This window comes from Capsicum annuum, chromosome 7, assembly GCF_002878395.1.
Source record: "Capsicum annuum cultivar UCD-10X-F1 chromosome 7, UCD10Xv1.1, whole genome shotgun sequence".
In the NCBI taxonomy this organism is placed as follows: domain Eukaryota; kingdom Viridiplantae; phylum Streptophyta; class Magnoliopsida; order Solanales; family Solanaceae; genus Capsicum; species Capsicum annuum.
In genome coordinates this window covers 39470378-39491959 of record NC_061117.1, presented here as the reverse complement: position 1 = coordinate 39491959, position 21582 = coordinate 39470378, and the positions used below count along the sequence as shown (strand labels likewise).

The 21582-nt window shown below is 35.8% G+C and overlaps 1 protein-coding gene across 2 annotated transcripts; it reads right to left on the bottom strand.

Moving 5' to 3' along the window:
• Positions 1-1168: 1168 nt before the first annotated feature.
• Positions 1169-9793, bottom strand: LOC107853359 (protein FAR1-RELATED SEQUENCE 9). 2 transcript variants are annotated; one of them, XM_016698358.2, is made up of 3 exons: positions 9333-9793; positions 7095-8658; positions 1169-1556 (listed from the first exon to the last, which is right to left on the bottom strand). In XM_016698358.2, exons 2-3 carry the CDS (start codon positions 8589-8591, stop codon positions 1389-1391), a joined length of 1665 nt encoding a protein of 554 aa, XP_016553844.1. In that variant the 5' UTR covers positions 8592-8658; positions 9333-9793; the 3' UTR covers positions 1169-1388. The 2 variants fall into 2 exon arrangements, with proteins under 2 accessions (XP_016553844.1, XP_016553845.1); XM_016698359.2 differs by having other exon boundaries at positions 9271-9524.
• Positions 9794-21582: the final 11789 nt, after the last annotated feature.

Here is a 21582-nt window from a genome sequence, read left to right as displayed (position 1 = left end):
CCTAAACAAAGAATCAAAAAATCTTTGGTAGACACGGTCGTGAAGTATCATCTTTTTGCCTTTCATGACGATTCACTAATTTGATTTTTTAAATTTCGATCAACAGCTTTCTTGAGCTTTTTTCATCTTAATGAGGTTGTTTCGATGTTTCGATGTGTTTTTAACGAAATTAGGATCATCATAATCAAATTCTTCAGAAACGAACCCAATAACCCGATTTGTTGGTTCACTATGCTCTAACTGAGTTAATCCTAAATTAAAAGATGGAGAATCATCCATTACTAAGTAATAATTAATGAATGAAGGACATGCAAGAACTTATTCAATCGATTCTTGATTTTGGTAAAATAGAAAAGAAAATCTTACCCCAAAACTAAGAATTATTGAATGAACAACATGCAAGAACTTGTTCACTCCGAATCTCAATTTTTGGTAAAGTAGAAAAAGAATTACTAACCTCGGATCTTAAATTTCAAAATGTTGCTAATGTAGTTTTTGTTAAAATTGAATGCCAGAGAGAAAAAGTTTGAACCAAACACGGTTGAGAATTCAAAAATGGTAACCGCCACATAATGACTCCTTGATTGTAGATATCTTTCAAGGAGTATAAACCGTGAAGAGATTTTGGTAAAGTAATGTAGATGAACTTTTAGAAAAAGAAATTAAAAAAGTGAGATATTTGTAATAAGTGATAGTTAAGCTCTTGCTTTATGTAATCTTTAGTTATTATAAACACAAAATATAGCCCACTAAGCAACAAACAGTCCTGACCTTTGATTGGGCAAAAAATGTGCAATGTCGGACTCAATTTTTGGTTCTCTGTTTACTTCTCTTTTCTTTGCTTTTTAGACAGAAAATTCAAAGGAAAATGCTCTGTTTCCATTCTAAACTAGACACGAAATTGCTGAAACACATTCGAACTTTAGGAGGGTTCTATTACCCCTGAACTAATTAAAACTGTATTTTTGACAACCTTAGTGCCTACGTGGCATACTGATTCACACTGAAGATCCACGTAGACACACATATGTGCCACGTAGGCTTTAAGATTACCAAAAATACGGTTTTAATTAGTCCAGGGGTAATAGGACCCTCCTAAAATTCGAGTGTGTCTCAACAATTTAGTGTATAGTTTAGCGTGAAAATAGTGCATTTTTTCAAAATTCAATAAAGAAAATCATTTAAATAGATGTTAATGCAAAAGGAATCCAGACTCCCTACATTGTTTAATGTACATGTAGCAACAATGCACTGAACATTACTGGACACAGTTACTGGAGGTGATTCCCCTGGAGAAAAACATGCTAGCTGAATTCTGGCTATATACAATTTCATCTTCATGGTTCTCAGAAACGACAAAATGAGACGAAAAGAATGAAAGGAACGATTCACTCCTTTAAGCTAAGCCGTGCATTTTGTACTTTCACAGATAGCTTTAATTTCTCCTCCTCCAAGTCTTTTAAAACTGCTAAGAGATTGGCACGATAAACTTCCGACTGTTGATTTATGCGCCCTAACTCGGCAGTCAATTCACGGATCTTTTGTTCCTTTTCTTCCTGCCAGAAGAAACAGAGGTAAGTCCACTACAGTAGCAGGCTAACACTACCATCATAATCCAGAAAAATATCTTTCATTAATAGATGAATTGTCCATCTAAGTAATCTCCATCAGATATGATTGAATTTAACAATTTTTATCAACTGAAACGCTTAAAAGTACAAGGATAAGGATTCGAAAACTGAAGATCGGCAACTTTTATGCATAACATGACACATGAATTTCTAATAACTATCAACTTTAATATTTTGATTTCTAGATCCTAGATTTCAGAATTTCCATTACCCCAAAAGTTTTGGAGAAGGCACTTTCAGTTCCTCATTTCTTCCATATTTGGGAGTTTGCATCACCATTTGAGAGGATTATTAATTTCCTCATTGATCTGGTCTAAGGATATGGTTTCTCCCAGAATTCCCCATGCATCTTGGTGGAAATTAGCTTAACTCTCAACCCGGGATGCAACTACCAAATACTGAAAGACAAAATAGAGTATGCTGACAAGTGACCCTTCCCCGTTGTTCAATTTAGTGTTTCTCACAACCATAGAATCAAACAGAAAAGAAGATGAAGAGAAGGTTAATTGGCGCCAGGTGGAAGCACATAGTATTTATTGGCCAACTGACAACCATAGCCAAATGATAGATCCTAGAGGAAAAATGTCCTGGCCCATAATATCAATATCAATTTAACCATCAGAGCCAGAGGAATATGATAATGTCCAGACATTATTAAATTCAAACGAATTTGATATGGTATATAGATTGGTTGGAAAAAAGAACTTGACCTCAAGACCCATGCAACATAACAAGGGAAAAGGCTCACTATGCCATAGTACTTTGATAAAAGGCTCATCTATGCTATCCGTTAAAAGTCTCATTTATGCCATTGCTATTCAACAAAAGTCCATTTATGCCATTATTTTTTAACAAAAGACATGGATGGTTTTGCAATACCGTTTTTTCCACGTGGCCTCTTATTAAAGGTTCGCATCACCAAAATTAAACCAACCCAGCCTTTGAGAAAAAGCTCATCTACTAGCAAGGACTCCCACCTACTAACCCTCTACCCTAATACGCATCATCCTCCACACCTTTAACTCATTTGAAATTAAATGATTAATTTTAAAATTAAAACCCCCACCCATTAACACCAACCCAAACCCACCCTTCTGAACTTCTCCAACTTTCTCATTGAAAGCATATTGAGTCCAAGTAAGATTCTGGAGTGTATACGGAGCCAAAACCCAATCCAATAACGGGATCCTGTATTTACAGAAGCCCAAACATCCTTCTTCAACAGTCCCCTGTATGCTCTTTGATAAAGAGCTGATTTTTCCAAGATTTTGTCATCAGACACTGAACATCTGTGGAAACCCCTTTTGGATCAACAACACGTTGGACTGTAACTGGGTATGATGTCTTCTAATGGATGGAGGATTTAATTTTAAAATTATTCAATTAATTTCAAATGGGATAAAGGGTGGGCTGGTTTAATTTTGTACGTGGACCTCTAAATGCGAGGCCATGTGGAAAAAATGGTATGGCAAAATCATCCATGTTTTCTGTTAAAATATAATGGAATAAATGGACTTCGGTTGAATGGAAATGGCATAATTGACCCCAACTTTTAACGGATGACTTACATGAGCCTTTTCTCAAAGTTCGATGGCATATTTGAGCCTTTTGCTATTTAACAAATACTACTCCCTTATGTCAGTTTAGTTCTCAGTTCTCACAATCCACTTTTGGTTGTCTTATAATAGCCACCGTCCTTGAAGAGAATAAAAGTTCCTCAAAAAGGGACCATTGCATCCACTTTGCATAAAGATGGTGTAAACTATTCTGAAGGTAAAATTCTCTCGCTTTATGTTTCACTCCTATTTAAATGTTACGAAAACTTGAACTCTCACTTTAATACCTGTCCTTTAACATATCAATCAACCTTAAGTTGCGTGAACTCTTAACTTTGGTGCAGCAACCGGATCGACACGACACGGGTGTAGGTGTGGAATTATACCTGATATGATTAGTTGATTTCGAGTACTTTACCAAAACCTATCGAGAAGTTTGATACAGATACAATGATTTTAGAAATCAAAACTAAAGCTAGGCTGAAATCATAATTCTATCATCATTAAAAAATATTTGTATTAAAAAGTCCACAACCAGAAAGTGCTTTAATGATATTTACAGGCCAACATCACTGTTGACTGTGCAATGAACTAAAGAAGTCTATATTGCACCAAAAACACAATAATGAGATGCATTTGTACTTACTAATAACTACATTCAAACTTGCTCTCAAAAATTCGTGCATTCCTTTCCTTCCAAATAGTCCATTAGGCATATTCTAATAACTCTATTTTTAGATATTTGAATTATCTTTAGCTGAATCCCCGTACCCATATCCAAAACCCTGAATCTTAAAACTAAGATCATGAAGGATACGACCTCTAGATCTGCACCAGTATCGAACACCCGCATCAGATTCCGAGCAACTTAGCAATCAACTACACCATAATCCCAAATTGGGAAAGGAGATATGAATCCTCTGTCAATTCTGCTCCTTCCAGACCACTTCATTCAAATACGAATACACAATTTGTCATAAAATATGGGCTCTAGAATGCTAGAAATTCTCTAAACTCCCACTTCCCCCAACCATCACCTAATGCAAATGTAATAAATAACACACAATCCCCAACCAGTTGGTATCACCAATATGGGCCATTTACACTCATCGTGTTTGATTCTTAGCTATGCCTGCATTGAATCAATCGACTGTAGGATTGTGACAGGACAACTTATTCTTGTGATTTTAGCAACTTGTCCCTTTTAGCACCCTCAAACCGTAGTCTATTATCTACTGTTTGGTGCATTTGGAGGTTTATGTTGGAGTTGTTTGAACATGTCCAAACCACCTCAGTTGACCTTTTATCAATTCATTCCTATCTGATACTTGCAAGTTGCAACTTTGTCTGACGTGATAATTCTAATTTGTCCAATCTTATATGACAGCCCTACGCTCATCTTTGAATATCTACTTTCATCTGTCACTCTTTCTTTTGTGTCAGTTTCTTATTCTAAATGTCTGATTGATTTTGGAGCGCTCTAACTTGAGAATAGGATATAATTCATGTAACAACAGATACACACTGGGATGGAGCAAATGACTACATAGGGAGTTAAAATCCAACTACCTACAGGGATGATATAGGTGTCATGGAAGATTTCAAGATAAAGAGATACGTACAGTGTTACTGAAGCCACCAATACCTATTCATTAGTACTACCTGCGATGTAATTCTTTTAATTTACAAATGGATTTCATTCTGATACCAGATATCAACAGCTTAGGTTATTGGAACTTTTATCCTAATAGCTTTTGTGTTGGTCTTCCTTGAATAAAAAAGTCTTATCATATTCTGTACCGAATGAAATTCCAACACATCCTTTAAGGGTAACGCCTAAATGTGAATCATGATTAGAAAGAGATGCATTCCTTCTATTAAAAAATGTGTTCTATACTCACATTTTGAACTTCTAAACTAATAATTCCCCATTCTAACAAAAAAAAAAAGCAGCTTCACTTACTGGAAATTTAATCCTGATAATAATGCAATCTAGTAACAATAGGAAGTCTTTTTCTTCAATCAAGAGTCACAAAAGAAAGATATTTTTGGAGTCAAGGAAATCTTCTATTCTAGACAATAATCTAAACTTTGACAATATCGCTGAAAATAGGAATCTCTCTGATTCTGAATTGATTCAACGAGCTGATTTGCATATGGATGTCGAGTCTATTGCTAAACAAGAGGAATTAATTGAACCAGAATCTAGAAGTCTTTGGTTGAAACAAGGGGAACAAGAATACTAGACTTTTTTAAAAAAAAAAAAAAATGGTGAATGCCCTCCATAGAAGCAATCACATAGCCTCTCACAATCTTAATGTATTTATCATCACAGATTAAGAATCCATCAACAATGAGATCATTGCCTTCTATGTTGCTCCTTATAGGGAATCTGATCCACTGAGACTTGGTCTCACAGGAGTCCTCGGGTTATCTCTCAGTGAAGACAATTCAGCCTGATGCAACCATCCTTGGAAGACGAAATTCTTAGTGCACTAATGACTGAGGGGTACAAAGCCCTCAGGACAAATGGGTTTAATATGTGCTTCTACCAAAAATATTAGAGTATCATTCATCAGGATTTTCTAAATGCCATGAACTACTTCCAACATCAAGAACATTTTCTCAAGAGCTTTAATGCCAGTTGTATTACTTTCTTACCTAAAAAGGATGGCATCAAGGAGGTATGAGACTTTAGGCCCGTCAGTCTTGTAGGTAGTTCCTGTAAAATTCCCTCTGAAGTGTTAGAGCGCAGGCTTAAGAAGGTGATAAGGAACCTTATTTCTTCCAATTGGATGGCCTTTCTTAAAGGGCGAAAGATTACAGAGCATCTCTTATTGCCAACGAGTGTCAAAATTCCAGAACTAGATGAGGCCTTCCGGATGTTCTTTGTAACTTGACATTGAAAAGGCCTTCAATCATGCGAATTGAAACTTACTCTTGTCTCTTTTCAAGGATATGGGTTTCACATAAAAACGGATTAATTGGATTTCTTTTTGCATATCCATGGTCCGATTATCCATTCTCGTAAATGGTCCTCAACAAGGTTTCTTCCCTTCCCAAAAAAGTCTAAGAAAAGGTGATTTTTATCTCCATTCCTCCTTATCTTGTCTATGTTAGGTTTATGTAATATGCTCGGCTACTGACTACTGTCCACAAGGGGTGGATTAGAAGTTTTTGTCCATCTATTTTGGATGATCGTTTTTCATGAATCTCTCATAATTTCTTCACAGATGACATAGTGATTCTATGTGATGTTGAGATCTCGCTGACTCTTCTCCTAAGGGTTATCCTATTGGCTTTTGAAGCTACCTAGAAACTTCACATCAATTTCTTAATAAACTTCTTCTGGTAAATGATGCCTCTAATATCTAGCTACTTGCAGAGTTTCTTGGATTTTCTATTGGTTATTTTCCTACTATTTATTTGGGGCTATCCATCGACGCTGAAGCAACTCCTGCTTCTATTTGGGAAAATAAAAAACTGCCTAACTAGAATAGGCAATACTTATCATTGGACAGGAGATTGGTCCTTATTAATAGTTTGTTGGATGCCTTACCCACCAATATGATGTCCTCAATTCCTCCTCCCCTAGAAGTCTCAATGAAACTGGATAAGCTATGTAGAGATTTTTATGGAACAACAACAAGTGCAACAAAGCAGTCAACCCAGAGAAATGGAGCACTTTTACCCTTGAGTAGAATATTGGTGATCTAGGTAGGAGAGACTCGAAATATCATAAGATTGCAGTACCATTTTGAAACTAAAAGCCAATTGGACCAGAATAAGTCAAACATAGAAATGGGCATGGTCATATAGCAAGAAATTTGATCGCGGAGAAATGAAATATCATTAGATGTACCAAATTCAGATCATAGAAAGTGAGGAACTCTTAATGAAAACTCACCTTGGATTGCCTTGAATCTGCTTGATCAATATCTCCTTTATCCACTCCTTGATTGTGTCCATTTACTATGTTGGTCACCAGAGTTTTGTCAGCATTTTTCTTTTTTGCAGCAGCAACCTTTTTTGCAGCCTCTTTCAAAGCATTGACTGCGACATTATAACTAAGAATAGATTTTGCCCCTTCTTCTACAAATTTAATTGCCTCCTGTCGCAAACTATTATGACGCATAGTTAAAGACTCTTGAGAATTGCTAGGTAACTCTAAATGATGTTCCTCTATAGTGCTTTCACTGCCAGTCTTGGCATTTCTTGTCCAACGTTTCAAAATGTATTGGGAAGGAAGTGTAAGAACATTTTTGGCTCTGAACACAGATAACACGTGCCTGCAAATTATACCTGAAAATTCAAACATTAGACAGCTACAGTTAGCTGTCAACTCAAATGTGTTGAACCTAACGGTGTGTGCCTTGTGCTCTTCCCCGAATTTTGCGACATGATATGTTGTGATCATTTCGGATTCATCAATTTTAGTTGCAGGATTCGCAAGGGTCTCAACCAGCTCCTCTTGAAATTTCATGAAAACCTTCCTAGTATAGAGATTAGCTGCTTGTTTTTCCATAGGCGATGGTGTCTTTAGAACTGGTGTAGTATTAGTAGAGTCAAGATCTGCCTTTAATTCCTTTTCGTGCCATATTGTAAGAGCTTTTTCATAGTGTTTAATCAACAACTGGATAGAGGTGGAAGCATCCACATACCCATTGAAGAAAGTGTTTTTAGCATCATTTTCTTCATCACTTAAAATATCCCCGAAAAATGTCTCTCGCATGAAAACAGGAACCCAGTGACGGCAAGCACTATAAATTGATTGAAGGTATTCACTATCCACGAGGTAATATCTTTCTAGGAGTGACTTCCACTGAGATTCAAATTCCTCAATTGTCTCTGCTTCATTAACGCACTTCATAAATTCAGTTTCAAAGGTTGGATGTGTTTGACATACATGAGTCAGCTTCTCCTTGGTTTCTCGAAATATGCTCAATTTACAAAGACGATGGTGTGTTTCTGGCAGAACATGAGCAACAGCCATCTGTATAAGATTATCAGTGTCAGTTGTGATGGAAACAGGCTTCTTTCCAGACATCGCTTGAAGCCAAGTTTGGAGGAGCCAGACAAGGGAGGCTTCAGACTCATTAAAAAGCAAAGCACAGCCAAAAAGAACAGGCTGGGCATGATGATTTAAGCCCGTGAAAGTGGCAAAAGGTACGGTACAGCCGTTAGCTCGGTAGGAAGTATCCAATTTGATACTGTCCCCAAAGTAGTGATAGTTCATTCTGGCAGTTGCATCGGCCCAAAATATGTTTCCATTAGAAGATCCATTATCACCTTGAACCACATAGAAAAATGCTGGACTTTCAGCTTGCATACGCCTCAGATAGTCCAACACATGTTGAACCCCTCCACCAAGGATTCTTTGTCTGCTATTACTGCTATTGATCATTTGTAGTTCCCAAATTTCTGATGCAGTATATTTTTATTTCTTGACAGATGAACAACTTGATCACGATCTGAATGGCATATGGTAGAGCTTAACCGTCAATTAATTATAAGAGGTAACATTTCATTGCAAAACAGCAACAACATACCTAGTCTAATCCCATAAGTGGGGTTTGGAGAGGGTAAAGTGTACGTAGACCTTACCCCTACCTCATAGAAATAGAGAGGTTGCTTTCGATAGACCCTCCGCTTAAATAAAGACTGCCAAACAGTTTGAGAAAAAAGGTGATACATCTATGGAAGCAATAACAACAACAAATTAATGTGAAATGGAGGATTACACAACAAACAGGAGAAAGAACAGTAAGGAAAAGGAAATAGTGCAATAATTGTGAGCAAAAACTGATAACATTTCATAGCAAATCAGTTCCTTTCTCGTGACACAATATTTCAAGTTACTCCCTCGATTCACTTTTACTTGCCATACTTCGCTTCTCCGGAGTCAAATTATATAGATTTTGACCAACCTTTTAAGAAGTAATTATTCGTATAGTTTCCGGATATCTAAACTTTAATTTGAAATATAGGATCAATCTAATTAAATTTAGCTCTGAAGATTGATCAATTGACTATCAAGAAGCGAATCAGGAATGATGACAAATAAAAGAGAATGGAGTACTTACCTAAAATTTAACAATCGTATACAACAGATTTTGGGGGAAGCATTAGGGTTAAGAATCTACACCTCAGATTTTCGCCGGAATAGTGCCCTTATGGCTGAAGATGCTCAAACTGAATTGGGTACAAACTACACTTTGAATTTTTCATTTCAGTGAAGTGCAAAATTTTCACCAAATTAGCGTCCTCCCTATGCGATGAACGCATTTTTGAAAACGAGTCACAGTCGCTCTAATAAATAAAGAGAAAAATGAGGTTAAAGTTCAAAGTAAATCAAATAATTAGTTATAGTAAGCATTAATAAAGTAACTAAATTAGATGTAGTAAATTTTTTTTTTTTGTATGTTTAAAAAATATTTATAAGTTAGCGGAAGCGTGTAATAAATAATACGAGAAAGATACATTGTAATTCGAATTCAAATGATAGTATATTCACCAAAAGTAACTGTCTTGATTTGATTAACAAAGAAAGATTATAGATTTTTAACTCTCTACTCTCACAGTGTATTTATGTATGAATTTTGGAATGATTTCCACAATGAATAATGATCATTCTTTTATAGATCGCCAAACTTGGACTTCAAACACAAAATAAGAAAAAAAAAACAATGCAAAATTTGTCCTCCACAAATTTTTACTTGCTCTCCAAGTTAATTTACTAGCCAAAAAAATTGGCACATGAAATTTTCTTCCACGAGGGTTTGACCCCACAAAATAAACTAAACCAACTCTTTTAACTTGTACCTTGATTTGCATTTCGAGCATGCATGTAAACAACTCTGGCCAAAACTTCTAAGTTTACTAGGCAACGCCGTTATAAGAAACAAGAAGAATCAAACCATTGTTGAACATATGGCTCTACCTAGCAGTTGTTCTCTCGTTGCATCAGTTGATCTGTACTCCCTTTAAGTCCTTGTAGTGTGCATACTTAGCGAACAAGTTTTAAGTAATATGTCTGCAACGTTATCGTCTGTGATAACCTTCACGATTTTGACAGTTCCTTTTCAACGACATCTCAAATGAAATAAAATTTGAGATCAATGTGTTTAGTGTTCTTATGAAATCTTTGATTCTTAATCAAATAAATAGAACTTTGATATCACATCTTTGAGTTGATTCCAATTAAACCAAACTCAATTCTACTTTTACTGCCTTCGTTGCTTCCATATATTCTACCTTTGTTATAGACAAAGCAACAATCGACTATAAAGTTGATTGCCAACGAACGACACTGACCACTCTCTAGGAGATTGCGTCAAACTATATAAAGACTTTTTCAGTTAACATACATGATCTTCTTTTCCCTTAACAAGGGAATCTTCAGGCTGATTCATATGACTTGTCTCTTCTAGATCACCACGTAGGAAAGCAGTTTTGACATCAAGTTGTTGAAGCCATACGTCAAATTGGGCAATCAATGTTAGTAGCAAGCAAATTAAGTTATGATTCATGACTAGAGAGAAGACCTCAAGGTATTCAATTCCCTTCTTCCGATCAAAACTATTTGTAACTAATCTCTCTTTGGACCTAACACCTTCCACTTCAAGAATTCTTTTTTTTTGTAGATTCATTTGTATCCAATTGTCCTCTTCCCTTTTGACCTTTTAACTAAGACCCATGTCAAATTCTTGTTAAGAGACTCCATCTCTTTCGTCAACGCTAACTTTCATGTGCAACATCCTTATAAGAAATTTCTTCAACATACAAGGATAGCTCAAGATCCTTAATCTCTTGTTCTGCAACTACGAATGCATATGTAGTCAAATTTTCTTGCTTTATAAGGCGTTTCGATTTTCATTTCTGCCTTTTGTCCCTTTCCCTTTGCAATTATGTATGGTTCATTGACAATAATTTCTTCAAGATCAATATATTTTGACTTATCAACTTGAGTCACTTGATCCTTCTCTTTGGTAAGCTCCGACAGTAGCTCCACCTGCTTATTGTTCTCGTTTTCTGATAACTCCACATAAACTTTATGAGGATCAAGTATAGAGGACTCATTAAAGGTAACATCTTTAATAACTACAAATTTGAGTAAAGAAAACACCAAAGTTTGTATCTTTTTACTCTATCCACATACCCTACCAATATGGCCTTCTTAGCCCTTGGTTTAAGATTTCTTTCACTAATAAGATAATGATATAGACACCCAAATAATCGCAAGTATAAATAGTTAGAGGGTTAACCTAACCATACCTCATTCAGAGTCTTAAAGTCAATCATTGATGCTGGAGATAGATTGAAAATATGAGAAGCAATGTGAACTGCTTTAGCCTAAAATATTTTGGACAATTTGGCTTGTAAGAGCACACAGCGAGCCTTTTCAAAAAGAGTTCTATTCATTCTCCTGGAAGCTTTATTTTGTTGTGGTTTATGCCAGACCGTCTTATGTCTTGATATCCCATGAATCTTGCATAAATGATTAAAATCTTCACCAAAAAACTCTAAGCCATAGTCTGTGCGAAAATACTTGTTTTTTTCCTCCAGTTGATTTTCAACCAAAATCTTCCGCTCTTTAAATGCTTTAAAAGCATCACTTTTTACCTTTAAAAAATGCATCTAAACCTTTTGTGAAAAATCATCAATGAACGTAAGAAGATACCTCTTTCCTCCCTTCGATGGAAGCTTACAAGGATCCCATAAATCTTAATAAATATGGTCTAGCATCCCTCCTGTCTTATACTTGCTAGTGCTGAATCCAACCTTCTTCTTCCCTAGGACGTAGTGCTCACAAAATTTAAGTGTGTTAATCTTCTCACCATTCAAAAGGTAACAGTTGCTAAGCGTCACCAGTCTTCGTGCGCTCATATGACCCAGTCGCAGTTGTCATATTCTTGCCTTATCATCATCAAATATTTGCACAATAGATACATTAACGGAGCTAACAATGGTGCTTCTTGCCAGTGTATAAAGGCCATCATCCAGCTTGTTCTTCAACATGACTATAACCTTTAGTCACCTTTATAATTCCTACTTTGCTCATGTACTTGTAGCCTTGTTTATCCAGAGTACTCAGGAAGATCGAATTCTTCTTCAAATCAAGAATATGATGGACTTCTATAATAGTCCTCACGATTTTGTCATGGCAAAGAACCCAAACTGAATCTATACCAACTATTTTTAAAGTTGCATTATTGGCCATACTACAATCGGCAATCTTGTTCCAAGTATAAATAAGACACTTAGTTGTTATGTTTCATACCTTGGACGACTTTGGGACTTGAAGGGAGGTTGGAGAACACTTCAAATAGTTTTTTTCTTTCATTAATTTTGATTTTTATGGATTTTAACATGTATTCATTTATTGTGATTACAGTTATGCCCATGATCAGCTAAATGCCCTTTTCCGAGGTTAAGGCCAAGAATATGAGTATTATTGTTATGAATTGATTTGGTTGTATTTTTTCTCATATGTGGTTGTTTATTTATCCCTTTTATTGCTATTTTAAGTATCAGTGACCCATAGAATACATACTTAACTCTATTATAAACCCGGAAGGATGAATGATAGGGTAGTACATAGGATAAATAGAATAGGATTGTAAAATCACTTGAATAAAGTTATGATTTTCACTTAGGATAGGAATATATTTAAATTTACCTATTTGGTTCAACTACAAGATGAAATATGAATGTATTGAACTTAGTTCTGACATCCCCGCTTAACGATGTAGTTGTGGGGTCTAAGTTAGATAATCGATTAAAGGTCCACAAGGACATGGTAGTATCATTGATCCCGTGAACCAACAAACATGATAATCAACATAATCAATGAAGTTTTATAACATAATATGATTGTTCAGAGTGCCTTAACCCTGGGTTCTTCACTATTGGTTGTCCAAGACATTTATTTTAACTCATTGTTTTAGTTTACATTTAGTTACGACTCTTAAACTTTTGTGTCTATGTTTGCACTGAGTTAATCTTAATAGTTTAACTGTAATTAGATAGTTGCTTAGTACTAGTTCTATGGGATTGATACTTGGCTTTTAAAAAGGCCATTTTACGACTTGATGGACCATTTACACTTGTGTGTGTGCTTGGGCACAACAAGTTTTTGACGTCGTTGCCGGAGACTTATAAATTCACAACTGATTTAGTTTTAGTTTTACTTTTTGATTTCTTTGGTTCTATTCATTTGATCTTGGATTCTAATTTTGTAGGTATAAGTTGCAAAGACTAGTAAGCTAGCAAGGGACCATGAGTTGGTTGAGCCATATCCCAAACCTGAATAATGTTTGCATCAGTTGAGGAGAGAACCTTCTCTACCGTATCTCACAAATTCATGAGAAACAAAATAATCCTACACCCATGGCCGAGGGTCCACAAGTCCGCAGGACAGTTCGCGAAGTGGCAATCCCACTTGAGACCAATGTGACCTCCACTATTCACAAACTGGCTTGTTGAGGTAGATTTTGATTGAAGTAGAATATAGTGCAGCTTTTGCACAGCAGTGGTCAATTTACTGGGCTTTCACATGAATATCTGCAGGTTCGCCTGTATAATTTCTCAGAAATTAGCAACATATTCATCCCTAATAGTGTGTCAACTAATTATGTGAGACTGGAGTTCTTCCCTTTTTCACCTTTAAGGGAAGCAAAAAAATGGTTAAATGATAAGCTGGCAAGTTCAATCACAACATGGGATGACTTATCCCAGAAGTTCGTCATCTGTTTCTTTCTATCCGTCAAAACTGAGAGACTACGCAGTAAGATTTTGACCTTCAAGAAGAAGCCGAATGGAAATCTTTATCATGCTTAGAGGAGATTCAAGTCTCTTCTTTGGGACTATCCACATCATCAGTAGTCTAATGAGGTATTAGCTCACACCTTTGTTGAAGCCCTTGATCATAACAAAAAATTTTTGCTAGATTCAGCTACAGGTGGTTAGGCTCTGGAAAAGACTTATGATAAGCTGTATACTTTGTTAAACCGCATAGCTCAAGGAAATCTAGAATGGGATAGAGACATGTCAGGAATGATTGAAGTTAACAGTATCACAACCTTAGCCACTCAATTTTTCAAATAATAACCTAATTCATCAAATTGGGTGTGCTAACCAATCTCCAACTTAAGTGAATGTAGTGAAGAAGACCCCAGGTTGGTGTGAGATTTATGGCAATAGTGGCCACTTTGCAGACTTGTGTGGTGAAAATCTAGAATCGCTGAACTTTGTAGGCAATGCTTAAAGGCCAAATTATAGTAATGCCTACAATCAAAAGTGGCAGACTCAGGTACCAAATTACTCTTGGGGAAATAATCAGTAGTAGAAGCACACCACACAGGATAGTAACATTGAGGAAACTTCAAAGAAAATCCTAGCCAAGTAAGAGGAAATGGCTACTGAAATAAAAAATCTGCAAGTAGTTCAAAAGCAGTTAGAGAAACAGTTGGGGTAATTGCAGTTGACACAAAATACCAGGCCTCAAAATGGGTTACCAAGTGATAATGAACCTCTGAAGTATGTTATGACAATCACTTTAAGGTGAGGTAAGAAGCTTAGTGATAGACCTTCGAAGAAAGCTAAGGAAGTAGATGAAGAGTTAGTTCCACAATAGGTTGCAGATAAAGTTACTGATAATTCAGGGGAGTCTGAGTACCTAAAAATAAAGGTTACCAAACAAGCGAATAACAGACCACCATCACCATTCCCACAGAGATTCAAGAAAGCCACAGAGAAGGCTTGTTTCAAGAAGTTCTTTGACACGTTCAGAGAACTTCACACTAATTTGGCTCTTTTAGATATTTCATAGAGAATGCCTAAGTACTCCAAGTACTTGAATGATGTGATAACTAACAAAGTGAAGCTGTAAAAAATTAAGACGGCGGAATTGATAGAGAAGTGAAGCTCGGCGGAATTGATAGAGAAGTGAAGCTCCATGGTAATGAAAAAGATGCCCAAGAAGCTTAAGGACCATGGGAGTTTTACCCTCCCCATACTGATTGGTGACGGTCAAGTGGTCCATGCCTTGAGTAATTTAGGGGAAAGTATAAATTTGATGTCTCTGTCTATGTTCAACACTCTTGGGTTGGGTGAGCTAAGACCATGCTCTATGATGCTATAAATGGTGGACAATACCATAGTAAAGCTCAAAGGAATAATTAATGATGTCTTGATAAAGGTTGGTAAGTTTGTAATTCCTGTTGATTTTATTATTTTGGATTATGATGCAGATAATAGAGTACCAATCATTCTAGGACGTCCATTCTTACCCTCGAGAGGAGCATTTATAGAAGTAAGAGAGGGCACTCTTACAATGAGATTAGATAATGAAAATATGGTTTTCAGAGTTTATAAGACACTTAATCCACCTTCCCACTACAAAGATTTGTGTATCATTACAATAATAGAAGTTGATAAGTGTGGGGTGGTAGAAAATACATCACCAAAGACCTCTTCCAACAGTCTCATTGAGTTTATCGAGCCACCACCTAAGCCTAATGTGATGATGATTGATGTTGTTGACCTTAAGAGTTCACACTCAAGAGGTCAGAAATGAATTAGAAGATGGCCTCCAAGTAGGAGGAAGCAGATGAAGAAATTCAGTTGAGTAGTGATGTTAGGTCATACCACGACACTAAATCAGGCACTACTTAGGAGGAAACCCAAGTTAAGATAGGTATTTTACTTTTAGTATTTTAGTTTTTTACTTCACGTAGTGTTTATTTTTGTTGAGTCACAGGTTGATGGAAAGTCTGAGTACCAAAAACCTGAGATAAGGAGTATGACAGAGATAAGTATGGGGTCCCCAGACCCTCTTGATGTTTCAGGATGCTGCTAGCTAGTCCTAGAGGCCTTAGGGAGTATTTGGCCTCTAATTTTAAGTTTACTTTAGTGAAAAAGTAAGTTTTAAATGTGGGGTGGGAAAATCTTATGGTTTCGAGTGAAGTGATGTTATAGGGTATTAGTTCTAGTTGTTTCTATAATTTGTTTTGGGGTTGGTCTTAGTTCTAGTTGTTTCCTTAGTTTGTTTTTGGTTTTAATTTAAATTTTTGAAAAATTACAAAAACATTTTTTTTAGTTTTTAGTTAGTTGGGTCAGTCTAGGTGCACATTTCACCCACCCTGTGGTTATTTGGTTCTTTTCCATGGGGGTGCCATCTGAACCCAATATCCTTTTTCCTTTTAGGAGTAGTTTTAAAATTTTTGTGACTAGGAAAGTGAGATTTCTTATTGGTGCTATATGTTATCGCATGATGTAAGTGGGTTTTTGTGTGTAAAAGCATGTTGTCTATGCGAATTATTGCTTTTGAGACTCAGGCTCTAGTTTATGACTTTTGTATGTTGTGGGCTTAATTTTAAATTTGTTTGATTGTTTGGTTGAGAGTCTATAATGATCCTACTGACTTGAGTATGTGCTATGTATGTGTGATGTTTGTGTGTATATTCCTTGTTGCATTTGATGTCTAAAACTTTTCTTTTGTGTATGCAAAGTGAAATAAAGAGTGTGGGTTTCGGAGATGACATATGCATTTCTTTGACAAACTTGTTTCACACCCCCTTTTACTTACCTTTGTTCATAATCCTAGTTAAACCCTATTGAACCTTTAGCTTATTTTCTTTGGTAGCTTCATATGTAGCCTAACTCCCTTTCTTTTTTTGACCTTAATTTGATCCAAAGATTCTAAGCGCTTTAGTTGAAAATTAATTGAGTTAAGGAATTTAAATACAAGTAAAAAAAGGTAATAAGTGAAGCCCCCAAAACATAGCTATTGGTGCTGAGAATTTATGTATATTGAGGTTGGGAGTTGTGTAATGAAAAGAATAAAGATTGTTCAAAATTCAATAATGTATTGAATAGAATATTCCTTTCTATATTGAATATAAATTAACTTACTTAAATGGGGAAAAAACGATATGTGTAAAGGTAGGTTAGGTGTAAAGTTTGGTTGTTAGAGGTCTTAATATACGAGTCATGTATTAAAGCTCTTAGGGAAGATAGTCACTATTACTAGTAAATATAGATCCTACCTATCCCTTAGCTTACATTACAACCTTGAAAAACCTACTTAATCCTAAGTCTTAACATTTTGATATTAGTGGAGTACTACAATAAGGGCAAGCCTATGGTTCATCATGTATAACTTGTGAATTCTTTGTGATAGTGAGTGTAATTTGATCCTTATACCCACTTTTGTGATAAAATTGCATCTACGAGAGTGAGTATGGGTAACTCTCTTGTGGTAAGGAAAAATGTTTGATAATAATTAGGAGAGTTGTATGATCTCTATGATTGAGTAATGTGCATGAGTTTGCTAACTTGGTGAGTCAATTCTTGAGGTTAGGATGTTTTGATGTAGTACTCTTGAGTTCTCAGTTGAATAAGACATGTTAGTTTGTAAGACTTGCATTCTGTGTAGTCATTATAGTACTAGCTTGAGTGTATTGCTTGTTGTTGAAGTGTAGAGTCTTCTCTAATTATGATCCTTAGATTAAATATTTGTTCTAGGATGAACAATACTTTATGTGTGGGGTGATGATCTGAGGTGAATTTATGCACCTCAAATGTGTTATCCGAGCTTAATTAGTCTTGTTTCAAGGATTTCTCTTGCACTTAATGAGTGAATTCGTGTATAAATGAGCATCTAAGGGTCAAAGTATGTATTTGTAGTGGTTAAGGTGTACTCATAGGTATTTTGGAGTCAAAACACTAATTTAAAGATCAAAAGGACAAAACTTGTACTCTTAGCTTGAGCTATGGCTTTTACTAGTTCATCGTCTTGAATTGTGTCTTGTTTGGAGCTCTAAAATATGGTGTTTGATTCTATATTATTCTTTGTGAGTTTATCATGATGATATATGGATGATACACAAGAGGGAAATCAAGTGAAAACAACATCACCGAGATCGGACTTGAAGGACAAAAGCATGGGACAAGACATGGCTAAAGTTGGACGTTTTGGACACCTTGGCATGCCACGCTGCCTAGGTACTACGATAAGGATATGGAACACCATTTGCATCATCCTTGGAAGAAATTTCCAGTAGCTCAACACGATTTGGCCATGCAACACTACCTATATGGTGTGATATTGGCGTGACACGAACCTATGTTAAAATCGACAATCTTATTCCAAGTTTAAACATGACACTTAGTTGTTATGTTTCACACCTTGGATGACCTTGGGAATTGAAGGGGGGCTGGATAATACTTCAATTAGAGTTTTTCTTCCATTACTTTTTTTTATGGATTTTAACATGTATTCATTCATTGTGATTACGGTTATGTCCATGATCGGCTAAACACCCTTTTTCGGGGTTAAAGCTAAGAACATGAGCATTATTATTGTGAATTGATTTGGTTTTGATTGTTTATCATGTGTGGTTATTTATTTATTCTTGTTATAACTATTTTATGGATTTGTGGCCTTTAGAATACATACTTAACTCTATTATGAACTCGGAAGCATGGATGATAGGGTAGTAAGTGGGATAGATAGAATGGGATCGTAAATTCACTAGAATTAAGTTATGATTTGCACTTAGGATAGGCATATACTTAATTGGCCTATTTAGTTCAACTACGGGATGAAAGATGAACGTATTGAACTTAGTTCTCACATCCTTGCTCGATGAAGTCGTTGGGGGCTAAGTTAGATAATCGATGAGCGGTCCTGAAGGCCATAGTCGTATCATTGATCTAGTGAACCAAAGTGCCTTAACCCTGGGTTCTTCACCATTGATTGTCCAAGACCTTTATTTTAATTCATTATTTATCTTTACACTTAGTTATAACTCTTTAACTTTTGAGGCTATGTTTGCACTGAGTTAATGTTAATAGTTGAATTGAAATTAAATAGTTGCTTTACATTAGTCCCTATGGGGTCGATACTTGGCTTTTTAAAAAGTCCATTTTACTACTTGATGGACCACATACACTTGTCTGTGCGCTTGGGTGCGACATTAGCAGAAACGTGTAATAAAGAATAAGAGAAAGGCACAAGTTTAACGTGGTTCTGATCCGAATGATCCTACATCCATCGAGAACAAATTCCTTTATATTATTAACAATGAAAGGGGAGAGATCCCATGTACACCTAAGCAAATTTTTTCTCAACTCTCTACTCTTACAATGTATTTAAAAATGTATTTTGGGATGATTTAAAAAATCAAGAATGACCATCCTTTTATAGATGGAAAAACTTGGGCTCCAAGCACAAAATAAGAAATGAAAAAACAAATACAAACTTTATCCAACTTGGTCTCAAAGCAAAAAATAAGAAAATAAAAAAATAAATACACAATTTTTCCTCCGTAAATTTTTGCTTGCTCTCCAAGTTCATTTTTTAGCCAAGTAATTCAACACATGAAATTTTCTTCCACTTGGGTTTGACCCCATGAAATAAACCAAACCAATTCTTTCATAAGTTAATAATTTTGTAAAAAAATATTTATAAGTTTCAAATTTTGTAAAATAAAATAGGACGTAGATAGAAAATTTAATTGAAATTAAAAGGATAAACTGAAGATGTTATAAATTATTATAGTAGTTAATATGGATGTCCACTACTCTTTTCCATAAAATAAGGTATTTATTTCAATGAATCTCTTGTCAAAACTGGCAAGGCTGACTGAATAAGATAGGCAGAGTAGGCTTGAAAACTGTGGCCTCTACAGTATGATCCACTAAAGTTGCCCGAATTTAGGACCTTCTTCCTAGACTTTTTCGCATAGTGCTTCTATCCGACTCCCTCCACCTTTCTCACAAAATCTACCATATCATTAAAGGTATTATTTGAGGAAGTCATTTGAAGTGCTGAAATATTAAGATTAGTGTTCAAACATTTCACAAACGGGCAAATCCATTCTTCCTCTATTTCAAGCATTTGAGTAGCAAATTTGGACAAGGCATGAAATTTAGTCTCATAAGCTGTAATAGTCATATTGCCTTGTTCATGGGTGAGTAACTTATCTTTTATGTTGTCATGCAAGATGCTTGGCACATATTTCTCCAAATATAAGGACTGAAACTAAGTCCAAGTCAATGGAGACAACAATGAAGATCTATACTAAACATATGCCCTCCACCACTATTTAGCATCTCCTTGCAATTGGAATTTCACAAACTTTACCCCGTTCTGCTCTACCATCCCCATCTTATGGAACCTCTCACAAAAATCCCTAATAAACTCAAAATCATCTTCCATATCACAACCAAGGAAGACTAGTGTCTTCATTTCCAGGAACTAACGTAATAACTCATGATCACTCCCGATCATAGCCGAATCCAGTATTGGATGAGGAAAAACATCCATCTCTGAAGCTTCATTAATTCTAAGGGTTACTGTTGCAATATGTTGTACACCCAACAACTGGTAAATAGGAATTATAGGCATGACCCCAGTACTGTCTATCCCACTCAAAAAACTCGAAACCTATTGAATCAATTCTGATGGTATCTAAAGAGGGGTTACACATTCCTGAATCGATGCTAAATCCTCATGCACTGGTAACTCATCATTTACCACCTTTTTTGGATGGTACTTGGGTGGGGGAGGCGATGTTGGCCTCTGTACAGCTATATTAGCTGTAGTTTGGGCTCCATCCATGGAGGGTGCTACCTACCTCCTCTCATCCCCCTTACACATTGTCGACCTCTAACTGTAACATTAATAGTTGGAGAAACTGGCTTGCGAGCCCCTGGTGTAACTCCATTTGATCTCGTGTTCATTATCTGTAAAAACAGAATGAAGAGGTTAGATCCTAGTTTGAATCTTCAGTTACCAATTGGAATCAAGTCATAGCACGAAAGAAAGAAGAAAGTGAAGTTTTTGTAAAGTCCTATAGCCTCTCAAAGAAAAGTACATGCATCTCCATACTATCCCGCAAGACTCTACTAGATTCATTATGATATGGTGAGATCAACAAATGTAGGGCTTTAATAAAAACTTTTGCACAACTCAAAATCCATTATGAGTGGAACTCATACTAACCCTTTGGTTGTAGAACCATTTAACTAGAAAATCAACCCAACTACTAAGCCATTTCAGATAACAAACAAACCATATCCATTAATAACATAACAATCATTCTCATTTTAAGTAAATACGTAAAAAATCCATAATATCTAAAAAAAATGCCCAGAAATTGAGTTTCACCATGCCAGAACCCTAACTTAAACATATCTTTGGGTACAACCAAAAAAATACCAATAATAAAGTAAAAATTGTGTTTGTCCGAAACTAGGAGGACAAGATTAAGATAAGATAGATCTATGGCTTCTCAAAAGTTTAATGTCTATCCTTAGATATGATGACACGCTACTTCTACATATGAGACCTCGTAGAAGTCACTGGAATAAGCTCTACACCCAATTAA